Source organism: Malaclemys terrapin, chromosome 3, assembly GCF_027887155.1.
Source record: "Malaclemys terrapin pileata isolate rMalTer1 chromosome 3, rMalTer1.hap1, whole genome shotgun sequence".
Taxonomy (NCBI): domain Eukaryota; kingdom Metazoa; phylum Chordata; order Testudines; family Emydidae; genus Malaclemys; species Malaclemys terrapin.
In genome coordinates this window covers 63,845,014-63,865,197 of record NC_071507.1, presented here as the reverse complement: position 1 = coordinate 63,865,197, position 20,184 = coordinate 63,845,014, and the positions used below count along the sequence as shown (strand labels likewise).

Sequence of the window (20,184 nt, the reverse complement as noted above, 5' to 3'; positions counted from 1 at the left end):
GTAAAATAAAATGAGCACATTTATTCATAGGTTAATCTAGTGTGAGCTCCCATATAACACAGGCTATAGAATTTCAGCCAGTTACCCCCATATTAAGTCCAATAACTTGTGTCTGACTAAAGCATGTCTTCCAGAAAGGCATCCTGTCAGTCTTGGTTTGAAAGTGTCAAGAGATGCAGAATTCATACCATCCCATGCTTAAAATACCTGGCCAGGACCCTCTATAAATTTCCTGCTACTGCACAATTCTTTTAGACCTTACCATGATTTAAAGAAAACCAAACAAACTGGAGAACATACAGATACTTTTATTGCTCACCTTTTATACAACAGCACACCTTCAGCCATTTTCTTTCACAGCTTGACAATGTTTATGTACACAAAATCCCAGCAAGAAGCATTATGTGGCTTTCAGTAAAGGAAAAAAATGTCAAGACATCAAACTCAGCCAGGCTTCATTTTCTGCAGCAATAGTAAAAGGGCTTCCTCCGGGCAGGAATTAGTCTTTCCAGGCCGTAGTGCATTTCTTCAAAAAATAAAATAAAATAAAAAAAAAAAAAAAAAAAAAAAAGGACAACCCCCAAAACAAATTGCCCTGAATTTGCTGAGCCAGTGGTAATAACTCGTGCATAAAACAAATTTCAGTTTGCTGTTCCTTCTAGCTGATTTCAAGTAAAAATTAGGTTTGTAAGAGGAGCAACTTGTTTTGGATGGATGCAGGTCAGTTTGAATTGCTATACTTAACTACAGCCCTACATACACTATCGGTTCACAACTTAGCTTGGTTTTAAAATGATCTTTGCAGATTCTGGCCGCAGGTGAGATCTCCAGAGTTGAGCAGGAGATACAATTTTCAATTAGTGGAAGATAAGGCTACTGAATGTGGTATCTGCAGTAGAGCTCATATAATAGGTAAAACAGACCTATGAGTTAGAAAGCAGTTTGAAAGCAGGTATGTGAGAGCATGAGTGAGAAACCTTTTCTTGATTAAGGTGACAGGGCAGTAAAAAGCAATACTCAAAACTGTGTTTGGAACATATACACCTAAAGAATATTTAAAAAGAGAAATGCAGAACATGTAAAAGATAATTTAATTAATTTTCGGGGTCTGTGTGTCTGTGTGTCTGACCAGAAAGGCATTGCTACCATCACTATATATACCCCCAGAATGGAAGGCACACACAGGAGGGTAATAATTTCAGAATGAAATGATTTGATCAAAGGGATTCCATCTAAAAAGCTAAACTATTGGTTTAAGGTTTGGTTAATCCCAGTGAAGAGTGGCAATTTATTTATTTCAGTCGAATAATAACAAAAAATCAGAGTTGTATGGGAACCTACAGCTTGCTTGAAGCAAGACCTCTCACCCAGACAGACCTTGGCCTGCCACATATGGTCTTGTACTAATTCAAGAAGCATTAGATCAGGCCTCTATTACTTGAGCTCTGCTGAAGTGTAAGATTTAGTAGCCTCAGCTAGTAAAGTGTCTTCCTTGTCCAAATCCAGACTGATTATACTGATAGCCTCCATGCTGGAAGTGCTGCTCAAACTGCCCACCTTGATTAAAGTTCTGTCCACCTCTGCCTCCCCAGCCTCCTCCTGGGCCTCCACGGCCACCGCGGCCTCCACGGCCACCTCTCCCTCCTCCGCGCCCACCACCTCGATCACCATGGTGGCCACCGTCTTGGTATCTGTTGTCTTGCTGGTAACCGCCGCTGCTGCCGCCACCACCCTGGTATCCACTTCCTGTGTATGAAGAAGATTGATAGCCTCCATAGCCGCCTCCTTGGTAGCCACCACCACCACCATGGTAACCACCTGTTTGAAAACCTGCATCTCTGTAGTTGCTATCTCTGTAATTGCTGTCCTGATAGCCTCCTCCTCCGCCATCTGTCCAGCCTCCTTGGTGCTTGTTTCCTCTTCCTCCCCCTCTGTTTCCATGGTCATAACCACCCCGTCCTCCTCCTCGACCTCCTCGTTCATGACCCCCTTGTTCATGACCTCCTCGTCCTCCATATGATGAATCATAACCTCCTCGGCCTCCTCTGTCATGACCCCCTTGTTCATAACCACCTCTTCCTCCATATGATGATTCATAGCCACCTCTTCCTCCTCTGCCTCCACTTTGCTGTGGAGGACCATCTTGTCTTTTCTGCCATGGTGGCATCTCAGGAGGTGGAGGCTCGATTTCATTTGGTCTGCCCCCTCTGTCAGGTACTCTGCCCATTAATACCTGTAAAGGTAAGAAAAAGATTGTTTAAGGAGTTCTAATATCATGCAATCACCAGTCTAATCCAGTATGGCAAATCTTATGTTCCTAGTGAATAGTATATGCAACCTGGTTCCTATTACTATCATCCCTGTCTGCCCACTTCTTTCCTTTTGGCTTCTATACCTCCTTGCTGTTGTCTAAATAGGCACAAGATACAAGTTTTTTGGGGTAGGGACTGCTTGTACACAGTTCAGTACAACAAAACCCAATCCTGACTGCAGTCACTGAGTGCTACTGAAATACAGAAACTTTCTTTAGTTCTTTGTGGGTGACATTTCATGTTAACTTTCGAAGAACAGATCCACTATAATGTAATGCATATAAGACTCAAGTTCAGGGTACAAGTCAGGCTGATTAGCCTGAATTCTCAGGGGGAAAAAAGGATTTGGAGGAGCATGTGTAATTCCTTAATTTATGCAATATTCTTTCCACGGCAACACTTGCTCTTAAAAAAAAATATGCACCTTAACTATATAAATTTAATCTAATCAGAACTCATACGAGACTCTAAATAGCAAAACACTGATTTTGCAAACAGATTTATTCCCATCTAATTAAAATCCATGCAATTAAATGATTGCATTCACTTTATTCTAGATGTGATGTTAATGACATCAGAGCAATATCAACACCTGCAACCCTGATAGTGAAATGATAACACCACAAATATACAAGTAGCTTCCTCAGGGCTTTCTCGCTCCCTGTGTGGGTTGACTATGAAGTGCAACTGTAACATTGAGGTTAAGGGAGATATTATGAACCCCTTACTGACACAGAATAGGATCACATACCAGGATGAGTCCCACTGAAAGCAAAGGGGGTGCTTGTGGAGTATGATATTATTCAGTGTGTGTGACAAACTTTGACCCTAAATATTAGAAGTTACAATTCCTAAAATTACAAATTAATTCAAAGTACACCACGCACTTTGCTTTGGTGCATAAGGATCAGCAGCAAGAAGATAAATTTCTCATCACATATTTTCCAGTTTACATTTACTTTGACGAAAAATACAGATTATTATTGTGTTTAACACACTCACTCTTTCAATGGGACAAAAATCTTTTTTAAAAATTTAAAATGTAACTTCGTACCAGGCTGTGAACACTGTCATTTCATTTGCCATCTCAGAGCAGTCACTGACGACATACCTTATTAATGGCACACACAGTCTTTTCTCTGATAGACCCACTGCTTGTCCTCATAATCTTGGACAAATCTTGCCGAGCTGCCAAAAGGTGAGCAATGGAAATAGTGCACTTGGTAGTTAAGAGGGCACGTTTGGGTTGGTAGACTTTAGCCAGTTTCTCTGTTTGACTCTGTTGGAGGAAAGAAAAACAAATGATTCAATTAGCTATAGGAATCAGTATGTGACAGTGTCTCGCCAAAAGATCCAGATCAATAAACAAACTAAATAAAAATAAATTTGTGTTATTAAAATACAAGAGGAATATCAAAATTGTTCAGAACCATTTATTTGAATTTAAGGATTCCTGTAACAAGGACTGTGTGAGCTATTTTTTCACTCTAGTCACAAGAGGATAATTCTAACCTGATTGCCAAAATGTTACTTTGCACACATTTTCTTGTTACAGCTGAAAATTGTTATAAGTGAGAAAGATATTTTGTTACGCAGCATTTATGTATTTGTCTTGAGTAGGCAGTCAGTATTATCAGTTACCTATGTTAGAAAAAGAATTTCAGCTAATTAATACCCTCACAATGCCAATGAAAGTTATTGATTCGGATAGTATACATCTCCTTTTCCTTTTGCGCACACACACAATTCCTAAACAGTCGATGTTTAAAAAAACATCCAAGTCAGTTTTATGCTAGCCATAAATGTCCCTACACTGTAAGATCTCTGACGCAGAGATGATGTCTCATTTGCCTGTAAAGCACTTAATTACATAATACCAATGTGTAGGAGGTCATAAAAAGGAAAGAGTTCATTTATTTTAGGGATGATCTGTTATGGTTTGCTGAACCATAATCAGATTTAATTACACTGGGATAATATGTGGCTATTGTGTTTAACATCTCAGTTTTAACCGTTATTTAAGTAGCCAAAGCTATTTACTGCTTTGCATATGCCAATTTCTTAAATATGTCACCTGTTATACTAAATAATAAGAACCTATTTAACTCTTCCCAACTGCTGCTATAATCCTGTTTCCTGTTCTCTACTAGATATAATTCCCCTGGGTAACAAACTCTGTATATTCCAAAGAGGGCAGGAACGAAAGAGCGAGTAGACCAGTGAGTTGATGATGGATCCTTTGAATGGTCAAAAAACCTCTTCTGGGCACCATCCTCATGTCATCTACTGAAATTCATAACTGTCCAGTTTCCTTACATAGTTCTAATTAAATAGTGTGTCAGTGTGTCATTTGAAAGGGTGGGTGGTTACTACATATGATACAACCTTTCACATTTCTTCTTGCTTGGTGTGAGTAAATTGTTTGATAGGCTAGTAAAATATTCATGTTTTTATCAATTATGATAGTCCACAGGTAAGTAGATGTGCATGGGCTGGTAAGTTTACCTGGACATTTTGCAGAGTTGCAGAATCTGTTTGAAAAATGCTTTCCCTATAACTTGCAATGCCAATCTTCCAGGCTGTAACTTTCTTTTTTTAAACGTTTAGTTAAAAGAGGAATATTTTACCTCATTTTTTTTTTCCTAAGAAGCCACTCTGGTTCACATGTTGCTTCCGCTGCCATCAGCGGTTCCTGTTTCCTGTGTTTGAGGGGAGCTACAATTGACCAAGGTAATGAAAGTTAAAAAAACTACTTAAAGGAGAGAGATTACAGGCAAATAAAGGTAAGTCACTCTGAAGATGAACAGTCAGAAGTTCAGTTGGGAGAAAATAGCAGTTTATTACTTTCCCATTCGCATCCTCCTCTATTGCCTTCTGTCATTAACAGTTTGCTCTCTTGACCTCCTGCCCAAATGTATCAATGGCAAGGTCCCCTATCCCACCAAGTAACATGCTCAATACAACCACAAGTTAGCTGCATCTAGCTTTGACTAGCATATCATCAAGACTGAACCCAAATTGAATAGGATCAGAGATACAATTGGGGATAAAGGACAGTGAGGGAATAACAAAGGTGTGGAGCAAAGAAATAACGGGGTGTAACTGAACAGTAAATCGTCTGGGGAGGACAACATTGGGTGAGGGCAAGTGGATGGGAGACTCTATTCTCCCCGCTGAACTCCTGATATTTTAACATCTTCAGGGTGACTTAACAAATTTTAGTTTTCCCATCTCTAGCTCCCCTTCAAGGCAGGAAACAGGAATGATAAGAGCTGTAGTGAGTAGATCAAAGTGGTTACTCAGGGACAAACAAAGCACTGTAAAATATTCTTTTTGAAAACCAAACAACTTTACACTTTTACATTAGCAACTAAAGGTAAAATGTTTACCATAAAGATAGCAAAACTGAATGACACCCTTACTTTATTACCTGACACTAAGCAAAGACAAAGAACAGAATAGCTTGGGAAAAAGAACAGGAGTACAGTATAATGTTTTTCCATTTTTGACCTACAATCCAAACACCTGTAATCTTATATGAAGCTAACCTTGAGGTGAATACACATTCAATATACAGAGCAGCCATAATATTTTAGTATTCTTGCACTAATTATTTCTTTAACCTTAAAAATCTCAAATACATAAGACATAATATAAGTCAGCTAAGAAAACAAGGTCATTTGTCATCAAATGTGAAATCTATTTACAGTTTTTATCTGTACTACTAAGCAATTAGTTACCACTACTGCATTCTTTGCTTCTTAATAAAATTATAAAATGGAGTTTTTAAAAGTTCATATTTTAAAATGAATACCATATCTTTGAAATTTGCTAGGAAAATAAATTTTAAATATAACATATTGCCAGTGCTTAAATATTGCGCACACAGTTTTCCCTATGTAGTTTAATTGCAATCTCACACACAGTTCAAGCTATTTCCCCAGCCGAGACATTGTCCTTAGTCCTCCCTTGTTGTGTTCATAACAGCTCTTTCAATAAATTCCTACTGAAAATACAGTGAAGAACACTGTGCTTTTCCTGAACTAAATTTGAACAGCTGATCAAACCTTGGACCCCTGCAAGACACTTCTTTTGGGAGGGGAAAAAAAAAAAAAAAAGGCAGGTTTTGCAAAACCATAACACAGCCACAAGTCCCCAGGTGTTTTTAACACAGTCCAAAACTCAATGCTCACTTTCAGCTTCTGTTGAAACACTCAAAGTATTAAACAGCTCTTCCAAGTTTGTCAATGAAACCTGACGTATCCCCCACCCCCTTCCATCACTTGTGTGACACCTATAGCCCTGTCTGTGTGATGGTAGAGGATCCCAAGCCAGAGAGAAGATAAATACAGAACAATTTATTTTTAAGCTGTTGATTTTTAAGTAACTTATTTAGTCAAAAGACATTGGACATGTGAGACTACATCATCTGGCTAGGAAACTCACCTACCCTGATGGCTACCTAATTTATGTGGTAGTGCCAACTAACTGCACTATTATGGACCTTGTTTAGACAATAGTGATAATTTTAGAAGCCAAATTTATAATGCTTGTCATGCTATGTTTAAAATAATAGTTCCCAATTTTTGCTATCAATATATTTGGAATTTTGTCATAGGGGAGATCAGGTAGTTAATTGGGTATGATCATTCTGGTTTCTAAACTAACTTGAGAAGGGGTTGAAGTCACATCACACTCCATGGTACAATTCAAGAACATAAATACATACCAAAATATTACCTAACAGCCAGGATGACAGAGCAAATTGCAGTGCATGGAAACCATTCAAGACAGCCTTACATAACAATAATGTATCTAGGGATCTGGGCTTGCAGATGCAGCTTGATTTTGGGGAAAAGTCAGCGCTTTAGCGGACAGCACAGACTTTGGTACTAAGTAAAGAGGTGGTCAGAAGGAGGATTCACTAACATGATTCTTCAGAAACAATGCAAAGAAGAGATTCTAATCTTGGTTTCCTTGGTTCTAATGGCAGATTGTTAGACTTTTCATTCACTGTCACATTAGTAATCCCCTCTTACCTCTGGTATTTTTCCTTGTATGTATCCATTTAACTTTATTTTTTGCTCTCTATACATCGTTATATGCACATGTGTAGTTACTAAATCATATAACAATCATCAGTTTTAAACAGAATTTTGTAGTCCACTTACTCTGTAGTAAACTTCTTCAGAAACCCATAAACCAAAAATATTACACCAGGGGATGTTTTCCATTAAGTGCAAGGAAAGTCATTCTCAAAAGATATTTTATATAAAGCATAAGTGATCTGCATGTTCAGCATGTTTATAGAAAGCAATTTGTACCTTAGCTCTATCTGACCAGCCAAACGACTGCACAGTTACATCCAAACGTTTCACTAACAGTTTTCTCCGAACTTCATATTCATTGGCTATGGCTTGGTTAATTGCTTCAATTTTTTCCTGAAATGAAGATTCATGAGTGTGACACACACACTAGATTATTTTCTAATTGCAACAATAAATGATAGACTCAATGGTATAAACGGATTCAGATATTAAACACAGATTTGACTATAGCACACAATTATCTACCTATTAAACATTCTCCAGTCATGGAATTGGGCCCCAAATGCAAGCCCCAGCTGCTAACACTGCTTCCCTGATGGCCATGAAAGCTCTACCTTCTTCATGGCAGCCCAAGTACAGTCTCCTATCGGCACAGTGTTCAATGTTGTTCATAAGGTATGAAACTCCGCACTTTTTTCAAGCTGCTGGTTTGCTTCCTCCAGTATTTTCCAGAGCAAACAAGTAAGGAGGAGAAAAATATGAACAAGGTATAAACTCAAAGAAATGCAATGATTTCTACCCTCAACTGCTAGGGAGTCTGAAGTCCCCAGCTCCTCAAAACTAAAGTAAGTGTCTTTAAGACAAGAGATGTGGCCCTAAGAATAAAAAACAGTACTTAGATAATTGTTTGAAATACTGTATAAGGATCTTGATTAGAGCCTAGGATGCAGCAGAGACAAGGCAGCCTCATGCAGCAACAAGACATTCCTTTATGATTCATATCAGAAAAAAAAGACAAGATACCACTGGAAACACTATGGCTTCTCAGGGTGGCAAGCAATGGTCCCTGCTGGGGCAAAAACGCAGACATTCAGCGCTAAAGGGAATTCTTGTCTATGTTTTGCCAGGAGTCTGTACTCAAGATAACCGATTTAAAAAACAAACAAACAAAAAAACCCACAAAGTGTTTGGTAATTCTACCAGACACAGGAGACAAAAAGTCTCTTACCCAATGAGCCGGTCCCAATGGTTTCTTCAGTAAAGGTTTTCCAACATGGCCAGGTGGAACCTTTGCTAAGGTTTCTTTTAGCTGTAATAAAATATATTGTGAATATGCTACAGTGGCCATAAACACTGCTTTTCAAAAATCAGATTTAGGGAGGGAAGGACTGGGCATTATATAGGAAGCAAAGGGGGGCCCTTTGTTTCGATAGAGGACTGTCCAAAATACATTGTGCTATATAAAGATCCAATCACATCTCAATCACATTTGTTTCTGAAAATTCTTAACTCTTATTGTTACAAGTAACATAGTAATCTTAGATAAAAGGTAGAGAAAATACATACAAAGATCAGACTCCATTATGACCTCAGAGATAGGAAACATCTGTGATTAAAATGGAAAATCATACAATTGATAAGATCTATTTCCCTTTAAACACAGAAACTATCCTATATATAATTACTGCATAGCTTTCTCAATTCCAGAGTATGTTTTATATGAAGACTTCATGGAAGTAGGATCTAAAAAGGGCCCCTCTTGTAATAAAAAAGAAATTCTTCAACATGATCATTTAAATTATATGGCTGATCAAATGATTTGTGTGCAGCTACTATATCATCTTTCCCATCTCAAAACTACTAAGAACACAGGTATAGAAACAGGATAAAACACTTGGATTGGAGGAAAAGTGGGTCAATGAGTCACAAAGAAACTGCCTCTTTCCATTATTGCAAGTCATGTTTCTGAATTTATGCAAATGCTCTCTTCAGCGGCCTACAAAATGTAAGGCCTGGTTTCCCAGAGGTGCTGAATACCTGCAGCTCCCACTGAAATCAATGGGAACTGTAAGTGAACAGTGACTCTGCAAGTCACACCCCAAGTAAAGCCACTGTCATAAAAGAAGCAATACTTTATCCAAACTCTTTGTTTTTCTTGTTAAGTTTTACATTTTGCTTATGGTTTCCTACCAGATGGTAATTTGTACATTTCATGAAGTACAAACCATTTCAAGAAAGTTGTTTTCACCTTTTCAATATACTGGCAAATGCATCCCTTGTCCTCTCTTAAAATTTAGGAAACTTTTCCTACCCATCTCTGTCCCCGCCAGAACATGCCCTTTACAACCACCAGAATTGCATGTAAATGTCTTTCTGATTTACAAAATATTGTTCTTCCAAAGTTGTTTCTGGAAAACTGAATGTCAACTGAAAGATTTCTGAGTTTATAATTGTAAGTATCTGTCTGTTTCATAATCATTCTTTATGACTGTGCTATTTATTACAACACACATTGCCAATTCCTATCTGTTTTGCTTAGTAGTTCAAAAAACCCAATACATCCAGAACAGCAGAACTAATGGTTGATTTAAACAAGCTGCATATTTGTCGTATGCATGATTAACAAGATTGCCAGCTACAGTAACCTTTGATTTCCAGCAGTAGAGACTTTGGAATGCACAAAAGAGAAAATACAGCTCTATTTCAGATGCTACAGTGTCAGATTAAATTTTGCATATTAAAAACAAGAAAACCTGCAAGTTCCTTCTCTATATGTTACTATTATCACTGTATATTCAAGTCTAAATTTTCACTACTTCTGTTATTTTAGTTTTGGCTTTCATTCAGATTTTGTCAATGAAAGTTGACCACTACATTTCACTTTTGTTTACAGTCAGTATCTAATCAGCTTCACATTTTGGTTTCTAAATACTACCAAGGTTTGGATTGCAAACACTGCAAATTCCCTGAAAAATAAGATTCTGCTTCACGTTTTTTAAAAATTCACTGAAACATCTCATTAGGCTTTCAGTCTGTTTTCACTACAAGACCACTTTGGGGCCTAAACTGTCTTAACAGTACCCTTTTAAGCTTAATAGACTTAGCGTTGCCGTTATTGTGAAGCAAGCAAAAAAGTGAAAGGGAAATTAATTACGAAATTTTTAAAAAGTATGAACTTTAGTATGTCATTTTTACATAAAAGATTCTGATCATACAGATATAAATACAAAGAATTATCTATAGAGCACCTTCCATCAGAAGAAATCTTTGCCAATGTTAATGAGTTCATCCATGTGAGATAAAGCATTTTCTCCATTTTACAGATGGGGAAATGGAGGCACAGAGATCTTAACCTGCCTTTCCTGAAGTCTCAAATCCATGACAAAGCCAGGAACAGAACTGTGATCTCCTGAGTCCACATTATCTTTCCCCTCCTAAATGAGGGCAATTGCCAGAAAACAAGTTTGGAAAGCCAAATTCTCTTTAAAGACTTCCAAATGAGTCATTTCTAGCAACTTTGACTCAGCTGAAGTAGAAATTCCTAAAAGGCTTCTAAAAGGGGGTTTTGAGACCTTAGTAATTATGTAAACTTTACGGGACAGATAATGTAAGAAAGTTACATTTTTGTTTTAAAAAAAAAAAAAAAAAAAACAACCTAGTACTATAACAAAGAAAAAATATTTTCCTTTTCCCCCCTCCCAGTTTAATTTGCGTATTTGACCACACATTCAGTTTCACTGTTTCCCCCAGATAGTCAGCTTTCCCTTTGCTCTTTCAAAGAGCAACAGGGTGAGAACACACTTTTGAAAAAAAAAAAAAATAAGGAAAAGGTAATTAAAGTCACAAGAAATGACAAGGGGATTCTAGGGTAGGTGTTCACTTGATACTAATTTTAACTGACTAGATTTCAAGATGATAGGCCCCTTTAAAAAGTTGTTTATATATCTAAGTAGTAATAAAAAACAAGTTTCTCCTTAACTTACCTGCCAAGACCTAAGTTAGGTGGTTCTGAGAAACCCCAGCAACAGGTGATGACTCAGAGACCTACAGCAGCATAAGGAATACAGAAACCCTTCATGATAATGAGATAGCCACAGCCTTTGCGCAGGATACACAGAACCCTGACCTCAGGTCTTAACAACGAAGAAGCCCTTCAGTTCACCTTTAATATATGCAATTTCTTTGTGACTCATAGCGCATTCTGTAAACCATATTAATCCCCCAATACTAGAAAAGTTTCACAAAAGGCAATGGAGCTAATTTAAATGAAAGCAATAATACTCTAATATTGTACTTTTGTTCCTTTGGATCTTACTTTTTTTTCGATTCCACTGAAGAACTGGAACATAGTTATGTTGGCTGGAGGCTTGGACATGCCTAATGCAATACAAATGCCTTTTAGCTCCTGAAAGACCTCGCTACCACCTCCTTCTTGTGCTTTTTTTGGAGGGGCGTTCACACATAGCATTCTGGCAGCTTCCAGTTCTGAGATGAGGTATGCTGGGGTAAGAAAATTAGATTTCAGAGTAAGATACATCCAATTTTAAAATTACTGAGAATTAAAGTACTTACAAGTGATAAAGGCGCAAACAGAACATTTTAGAAAGATTTCGGACTTTAATTTTTGAATCCAAAGAAAGCTCATATTTATAACAATCACTGGGTAGGAGTATGTGGTCCTGAGGGGACCACTGAGAAGGGGAAGCTCTAAGTTGGAGGCATCTGTGGCAACTGGCAGTCCTGCTGAGAAATCCCACTCCAGTAGATTTTATTATACGTCTAACAGAGCATGGCTCTTCCCCTGCAAGACCTTTGCAGAGTGAGCAGTGTTGATCGGGAACATGGGAAAAAAGCAAGAAGAAGCTGGATTTACAGCCAGGTTGATAGGACTCCCTAAAGTCTTGGGTCAAAAAGTGGGACGGCTAGAGGTATAAATGAAAGACTGGCAGGGTAACCAGGATTGGAAATCATCCAAGGAACTGGGGAGCTAGAAACTGGGAAACAGTTAAAACAATCAGAGCTATTCTTGGGGGCAATGGAGACACTGTAAAGAAAGCAGGAACTGATGCTGAAGCTGACTGTAGAGAACTCTGCAAAGCTTTTCACATGAAGACAGCAGGGGGATGGCATCATATTGCAAGTCAGGGATTTACCACCCCTCCGCCCCCCCCCAAAAAATAAAAACAAAAACAATAACCCCACAAACAAAATTTTGTGAGGTGTCTGCTTATGTACAAGAATTCAGCATTATGTTTAATGTCAGATTTGATTATGTAACCTTAGTTTGTGATTCCCATAATTTTTAAAGTTTGAATTAAAATGAGGTGTACATTTTCTCTTTAATTTCACTTAGAAATCTCAACAGTAATTTAGAGTTCTTCTGTTCCAAAATACAATAGGGACACTATGCGTAGAAATTAACAAAAATGTCACTTTACTCTGCTGCTTCCAAACAGCAAAAAAAGATACAGGGGCTATTTATGGAGGAGGCTGACACAGAAAAACTCAGGCTCCTCTCCCCAAAAGTCAGGCTTTGAGATGAGTTTTAGGGGTGTGGAAGAGGGAAAGTTCTTAACCGTCCACCACCCATGCACTCCATCCCAAGAGTCAGGTAGAAGGCAATGATAGAGGATTCAAACTGATGACAGATCTACCAGTCAGAGTCCAATACAAAAAGTGAACCCTCTGAGCAAAGTCCAAGGTCTTTACCCTGACAGGAATCTCAACATGCTTCCCTCTTCCCAGCATCTTGTAGAGAGGAATGCAATAGGCTTTTCACCAGGTCATTGCCCCTGGTCTTCACAGGTGCTCTCTCACCCTCAAATCTTTTCTACTAGATACTGAAAAGTAAGTGGCTGGTAAAAAATTTTTAAGACTTGGCAGTCTAATGCTACGCCTTCAATTCTTTTGTTTGGATTTTGGCCTCCTTTTGAAATGTAACAGAAAATACGTAAGTGAAATTCTTAAGAATTACCGAAAAATTATTCACTGCTTTTATGGGAAACAAATAACACAATACCACCACCATTCTGTCTCAGAATCATAAAAATGAACAGGAGCGGGAATCTTTGCATTCGCAGGCCTCTATGAAAATGTTCCCTTTAACTTACTGAGCAGCAGGAGGCAGTTCTTCTGATTGAGAAGGCGTTTTGTCACGTCTCCTGATGTTAGTGATGCATATGGACAGTTCATTTCCCCCAGTAGCCCACTCACTTCAAGTTGGAACTCTTCTGCTTCATTCGGACCTTTAAAAAAGCAACTTGTTTAATCAGTTCAAATATTTAGTTTCCTGATTTTGTGAATATAAATTAATTAGGAACTATAGGACTTTGGAGACTAGGGTGGTTTGGTTAAAAAAAAAATTGTGGCTACAGCAGAGAGTTATTCATGCTAAAGGAGTATCAAAATGAAAATATTGCTGTGGGTGAAAGCCACAGAAGTCCTCTGGGTTTTCAAAGCTTGGGATTCAGCATGACTGATTTGAGGACAAGTAGTTCCTCAGTGATTGCAGAATTATGCTTCCATTTGCTTTCTCTCCCAGTCTAGGAATTTTTCACTTAGTAGCCATATAAAGTACAGAAGTTGGAAGTAATGATACCACAGACCCCAATCTGGAATCTGTGGAATCTTAGTGTCACTTAAATATCAGAGCGATAGGCATCTTAGATTTAGATGATTCTAGTTGAAGTACTCTTAGTCAATAATTAGGAATTGCTGGATAAGAAAGGTCACGAGTACCACAAGCCTACCCCTTTTAAGTTTACATTTATGACCCTCACCTACTTGCTTCTTCTTAGTAGGAGGGACAGTCAAGTAGCTTAGGTGCAACATTTAGATTGACAAAAAATGTGTTTCCTTGTGCTAGGGCCCAAGAACTAGAGTGAAACCAAGGGTATGTCTTCACTACTGGATGGATTGGTGGGGATCGATTTATCGTGTCTAGTCTAGACGTGATAAATCGATCCCTAAGCGCTCTCCCGTCGACTCCTGTACTCCAGCTCGGCGAGATGCACAGGCAGAGTCAACGGGGGAGTGGCAGCAGTTGACTCACCGCGATGAAGACACCACGGTAAGTCGATCTAAGTACGTCGACTTCAGCTACGTTATTCACATAGCTGAAGTTGCGTAACTTAGATCGATCCCCACCCCCCCCCATGTAGACCAGGCCTAAGATAGATTCAGCTTGGATGATGAAAAGCTAGTACAAAATGTGAATAGAAAAAAAAGTTTAAAATTGATCCAGGTTAGTTCTATTTTTACTCAGCCCCTGAAGTGGGAACCTTATAACATGCAAGATCTTTTACTGCCTCTATTAGTAATGTATTCTCACTAAAATGAATAAAATATAGGGAGAAGAGGATTATTGGAAAGAACACACTAAAGAGAGGAAGTAGTGAGGGAAAATATTGAAAAAAGGAATAGCAGGAAAGAACGGAAAGAGACAGGACACTGAGAAACAAAAAAGATATGTAGAGACAGTGAGTAGATTTCAAGTTAAAACTCTCTTTTTACATTAAGAGTCCATTTGCCAATCTGTGTGGTTTTATATTTCCCTTTTAAAAAAAAGTCCTGTGTGTTGAAGTGTTAAATGCTTTCATTAACAAAAGGGAAAACTAATTGTACCAGAGAAAATTACTGCATAAAGTAAACAAATGGAAAATACAGAAAAGTCTGTAACTGAAAAATTAAAGAAAAATATTAGGGTTAGGTGTTACTTGTAACAAAAATAGGTTAAAAAGTGTATACAATCCCACAAATACTCAGAATTCTGTTAAATACCCGTTAAAGATAAAATATGGATTCTGATACATAAAGTGTAAGTCTGAAGAATGCCAGAATTAGAGCTTATTAAAAACTTAACAAAATTGTTTTAAACATTTTCTTGAAAGTTTTATTTAGTTTTTCCCCATTAAAGATAAAAAATGATGGAAAATTTTAGATTTCCAAGTCCTCCCCCACAGAGCATTTCATAATTCATTGTTTGTCTTCCCTTTAAGATAATCAAGAGTAAATAGGAAATTGAGGCAAATTTTTAGTTATTAGAGCATCCACTCTAGAATTTTAAATATAATTTAATACATCAGATCTTCAAAGAGTTGTAAAAAAGTTATTTTGAAATTTTGATAAATAAAACTTTGTTTCCTCCAAAAATAAGAAAGGATTCAATAACTGAACACACTCATCTCTGTGAAAATCAGTTAAAGGAAAAAATAACTTCAGTAGAAAGTTCATCCCAACAACAAATTCAGTTTCTGTTGGATGCACACTGGATCAGCTTGAAAAATGAGGTGGAAAACATCCAAAAACTGATAGGATGCAGACAGTACTCTATGGTACAATTGATTTAACAACTGTCAGCCCAAATCTATAGAACACACATCTATAAAAGTGCATTAACTGCACAATTTTGTTCTCGGGGCTGTGGTTACTTACTGTTAGTAGCTTGCACATTTTCTTCTAGTTTACAGTATAGCCTTAACTCAGACACCAGCCAAGCACAGAGTTTTGTAAATTCAGGGGAACTGGCTCCACCAGAGACTGCTTGAGTCAGCGCTCCATCTTCTAACAATGGACCTTTGTAACTGGCAAGCAAAATTAAAAGCACAACTTATTAAGCATCTAGATTATGACCTAATTCTGCTATAGATTTTATTTATTTATTTATTTTAACGTCTATGTGAACATGTAAGGAATATCACCATTATATCTAAAGTGTTGAAAATACAGGTAAATGTCACAAAAATTCACGAGTTTAACTATGGGGAAACAGGACATTAAAAATGTTTGAGTAAAACAAATGTGACAGGAGTCAAAATGTTTTCATTTGGAGCAATGCTACCAAAATATGGAGTGCAACTTCTATCATAGATCTTAGTTTATTGATCTATTCTTTCTGCAATTCTAAAGTACCTCTCTGGAATTATTGCTTCATAATATGTTGAGTAACTAGTGCTTGACTGTTCTATTGCACCCCCCCCCTTTTTTTTTTATTGCCGAAATGTCATTTACTTTCATATTTTTACTGGGTTGCCAGACAATGCAAATTAGAAACACTGGATATAGATGTTATATAAATAGTGGAGGAATAATTTTCTGTTGAATAAAAACTTTAAAATGGACATTAATAAGGTGAAAAGTTGTCTCTGTATGGAGAATTATGGGCCAAATTCAGTCCTGGCATAAGTAGGCACAATTCTACAATGGGAGTTGTACACACTATGTCAAAGCTGAATCTTATTCAACTCTAAATGCAACACATTTTAGTTATTTACTGGTTTCAGAAGGTAAGCGTTCTGGACAACAAAAGAAGAACAATTTCCCCTAACCTTGTAAAGGCACAGATTACAGCTTGTACTCTGGTAAATATAAAAGGTGCTAGATTGTTTTGATGTAATATACCCATCTGAAAAGGGATCAAAGAAACCTCAAAAACAATTGAAGTTACCCTGATACCTTGAAGAAGTAAAACCTCAAAGGACTGAGTCCACTTTGACAACTGGTGCAGTCAACTCTTGATAGATGTCAAAGATGACAGATGTCTCAACCAGCATATGAGGGCTCTCATCCTGCAAAGATTTGGGTTGTTACTCACAGGGTGTAAAGTTACACACATGAGTAAATCTTTGCAGGATTACGGCCTAAGTAGTTTGTCAAGTGAAAGGCCCACTCTCTGATTCTCCTAGCAATTCCCCCCTTCCCTAGAAATGCCATCCCAGCTAACATCTCTCTCATAATCTGGCTCCACTCCTGCAGCTCTTTAGCTAGCAATCCAATCTGTGGATTGCTGACTGAAACTTTAATCTCTGCCTCTCCATGCTCCATAACACACATATTTCTGCTCCTCTTCCCTCCAGTAATATCCCTGGCTCTGGTTGCAGTACTTCTCCTGCTGCAGCCTCTTGTAATCCACAGTTTGACAGCATTTTTGTTTAGTCCAGATGGCTCAACAAAGCCACACTGGGCCAAATTCTGCCCTCCATTACATCTGAGTAACCTCCTATTGACATTGAAAGTTAAATCAATGTACTCCCAGAATAAAGAATTTGGCCCAGCATGCTATAAAGATGACCTGAAAAAACAAAAATTGGCTTGTGTCCTTTTAGTTTTCTTCATAATGTATAGAGCCTACACATTTGTTTTCCTCCCTTCTCTGAAGGGAAGGTTTTACTCCTGCTTCTCCCTCTCCTGTTAGCATGAAAGCGTATGTTGATCAAAGAACTAATTAAGTGATGACATCACAAGAATCAAGGGAATGAAAGCTGAGTAACTTAAAGCAGAAGTTTCAGAGTAACAGCCGTGTTAGTCTGTATCCGCAAAAAGAAGAACAGGAGTACTTGTGGCACCTTAGTGGGCTGTAGTCCACGAAAGCTTATGCTCTAATAAATTTGTTAGTCTCTAAGGTGCCACAAGTACTCCTGTTCTTCTTTTTTTAAAGCAGAAGGGAATTTTAACCAGAGACCTAACTTTTTAAAGCTGTTTGGTTTATTTGTTTTTAACAACATCTATTTAACTTCAGTGCCTAATGAATACTTTGTAGTAAGGCATCCTTTGTTAAACATTCAACTGGAAAGGAAGGATTCTCCACTGGTCAGGGCACTAGCCTGGGACTTGGGAAACCAATGTTCATGTCCCTGCTCTGCCACAGACTTCCTGTTTGACCTTGGGCCTCAGTCTATCTAGGCCTCAGTTCCCCCATTTTACAGATGGGTATAATAGTACTCCCTCACCACTCAGTGATGCTACAAGGATAAGTGATGACTCAAAACACAGCGGCAGCTCCTTGTAATGTTTCAGTGTAGACACTACTTACGCAGACGGGAGGGGTTCTCCCATCTGCGTAGGCAATCCAGCTGGCCTAGAGGTGGTAGCTAGATTGATGGAAGAATTTTACACCAGGGGTTAGGTCGGTATAGCTATGTCTCTCACGCATGACCATTTTTCAAACCCCTGAGAGATGTAGTGATTACAATGTAAGTTCCCAGTGTAGACCATACTGCACTCATAGAATCCAAGTAAGTACCATCGACAGACAGAACACCATAGCCCCAACAACTAAGTCTGAGAACACAATAGACATGCTGTACTACAGCAGAAAAATTCTCCTGCAGAAAGAAAGAAAAATCTTTTCGGGCTGCTTCTCTGACATTTCAGAACCTGTAAAGTCGGGTTTCTTCTAGAACAAAGATTTTCCGTTGAAGAAGTTGAATCCCTAAACCCCACCTCTCCCTCTGCCACTAGAGGAGCCCCTCACATGTGCCAATGGAAGAGGGAACAATAGGCGAGTGTCACATTGGCCACCCGGAGTTAACATGGAAACACGAGCACAAGGAGTTTTCAGCCTCAATCCCCCTCACAGAAACTGTCAAGTCACCCACGAGATACAGATCCACCTCGCCCCGCCCGAGCGCAGCACTGGCTGGGTGTGCCGAGAGGAGGTAGCCGGTCGCACATGTGTATGCCGCGGAAGGCCACCTACCCTAGATCCTCCAACGACTCCAGGATGTCGCTCTCCATGAGCTCGAACTCCATCCTCTGCCCTGGCACCCACCGGCCTGTTTCCTTGCGAGGGACAAAGCTGGCACCTGCACAGCAAAGCAGAGTCAGTCACCAGCGCGCCAGCCCCTTCCCCGGCTACAGCCCCGGGCCCGGGGCGAGGCCACCCCACCCCGCTCAGCTGCAGCCCCGGGCCCAGGGGCTCCTCAGCCGCGCCCCCGCTATCGCTCCTGCCCAGGCCGGGGGTCACCCCTGTCAGCTCCCCGCCACCCTCCTCCGCGCCTGCCCCCTCCCCTGCCGCACGGGGCTCCCCCGACGCACTCTGCGCAAGCAGCTACCAAGCCGACTGCCGGGTTGGCATGTCAGAGCGAGGGGGGGAGGAGGGGAGCAGGCCCCCGGCCTGACCTCTCACCCGGCACCGGGAGCTGCCCTAAGCGGTGCCTAACTCACATCACCGCCTTGTGTTCTTTTAACGTCTCCGCTACTCTCAGTTTCTCTTTCAGTGTGACCGGTGATTTTTTTTTTAATTTCCGATTTTTTGTTTTAATAGCAGAAATGGCCCCTGGAAGAAAAATATTTTTATCAGGCAGCGTCTGGCAGCCTGGAGACGAAGGACCCCCTCCTGTAGAACCCACGTTGGAATGTGGAGGGTTCTGGCCGTCTGGAGACAGTGAAATTAAAGAAACGAAAGGATATGGCGCGGGAAAAGGGACAAACTTCAGCAGATAGCGGCCGCGGTCGCCTGCGCCAGAGGGTGCTTGTGCTGGGACTACAAGTCCCATCATGCAAAGCGCTAGGTGGAGCTCAGCGGCCGTTGGATTCCAAATCTGCGCGTTTCGTCATGGCTAAGCGTGCATTCCTTAATAACCCAGGTTGGAAGGAACGCGCGTGGCTCCACTTGCAGCGCGGGCTCCTATGCTCTGCTGGGCTGTCCGGCAGCAGCCAAGGCCAACTGCCTCGTGCTCACTCACCTATCCGCGTCCTGCTGCTCCAGAAAAGACTAATGTCCAGCCCTGTGGGCCTGCACCCGCAGCCCCTCTAATGGGCCAGCCCAGAGTCAGGCTGCTGCAAAATCCTGAGCTGAATGGTCCACTGCTTTCCGCATTCCCCCGATGCCTGCCCCTTTTGCAATATGAGGGAGAACCTGGCGCACGCTTATCTCAAATGCGTCAGGTTGCAGCCCCTAGTCCAGTTCCTCCAGAGCCTCCTGTTGAGGTTCTGGCTGCACTTTCCCCCACACCTGTTTATATTCTCACACCCTGTGCGTGTCCCCACAAAGTTGTGAACCTCCTCCTGGCCATCTTCAACACCAGGAGGAGGATGCTAGATGA

General features: G+C 39.8%; 1 protein-coding gene across 1 annotated transcript; it reads right to left on the bottom strand.

The window, feature by feature from the left end:
* Window positions 1–292: 292 nt before the first annotated feature.
* On the bottom strand, window positions 293–19,249 carry FAM98A (family with sequence similarity 98 member A). Its single transcript, XM_054023790.1, has 9 exons — window positions 19,175–19,249; window positions 18,837–18,942; window positions 15,794–15,942; window positions 13,471–13,605; window positions 11,676–11,860; window positions 8,589–8,669; window positions 7,637–7,753; window positions 3,424–3,591; window positions 293–2,233 (listed from the first exon to the last, which is right to left on the bottom strand). The coding sequence occupies exons 2-9, from the start codon at window positions 18,887–18,889 to the stop codon at window positions 1,472–1,474; spliced, it is 1,650 nt and encodes a 549-aa protein (XP_053879765.1). The 5' UTR covers window positions 18,890–18,942; window positions 19,175–19,249; the 3' UTR covers window positions 293–1,471.
* Between the last annotated feature and the right edge of the window lie 935 nt (window positions 19,250–20,184).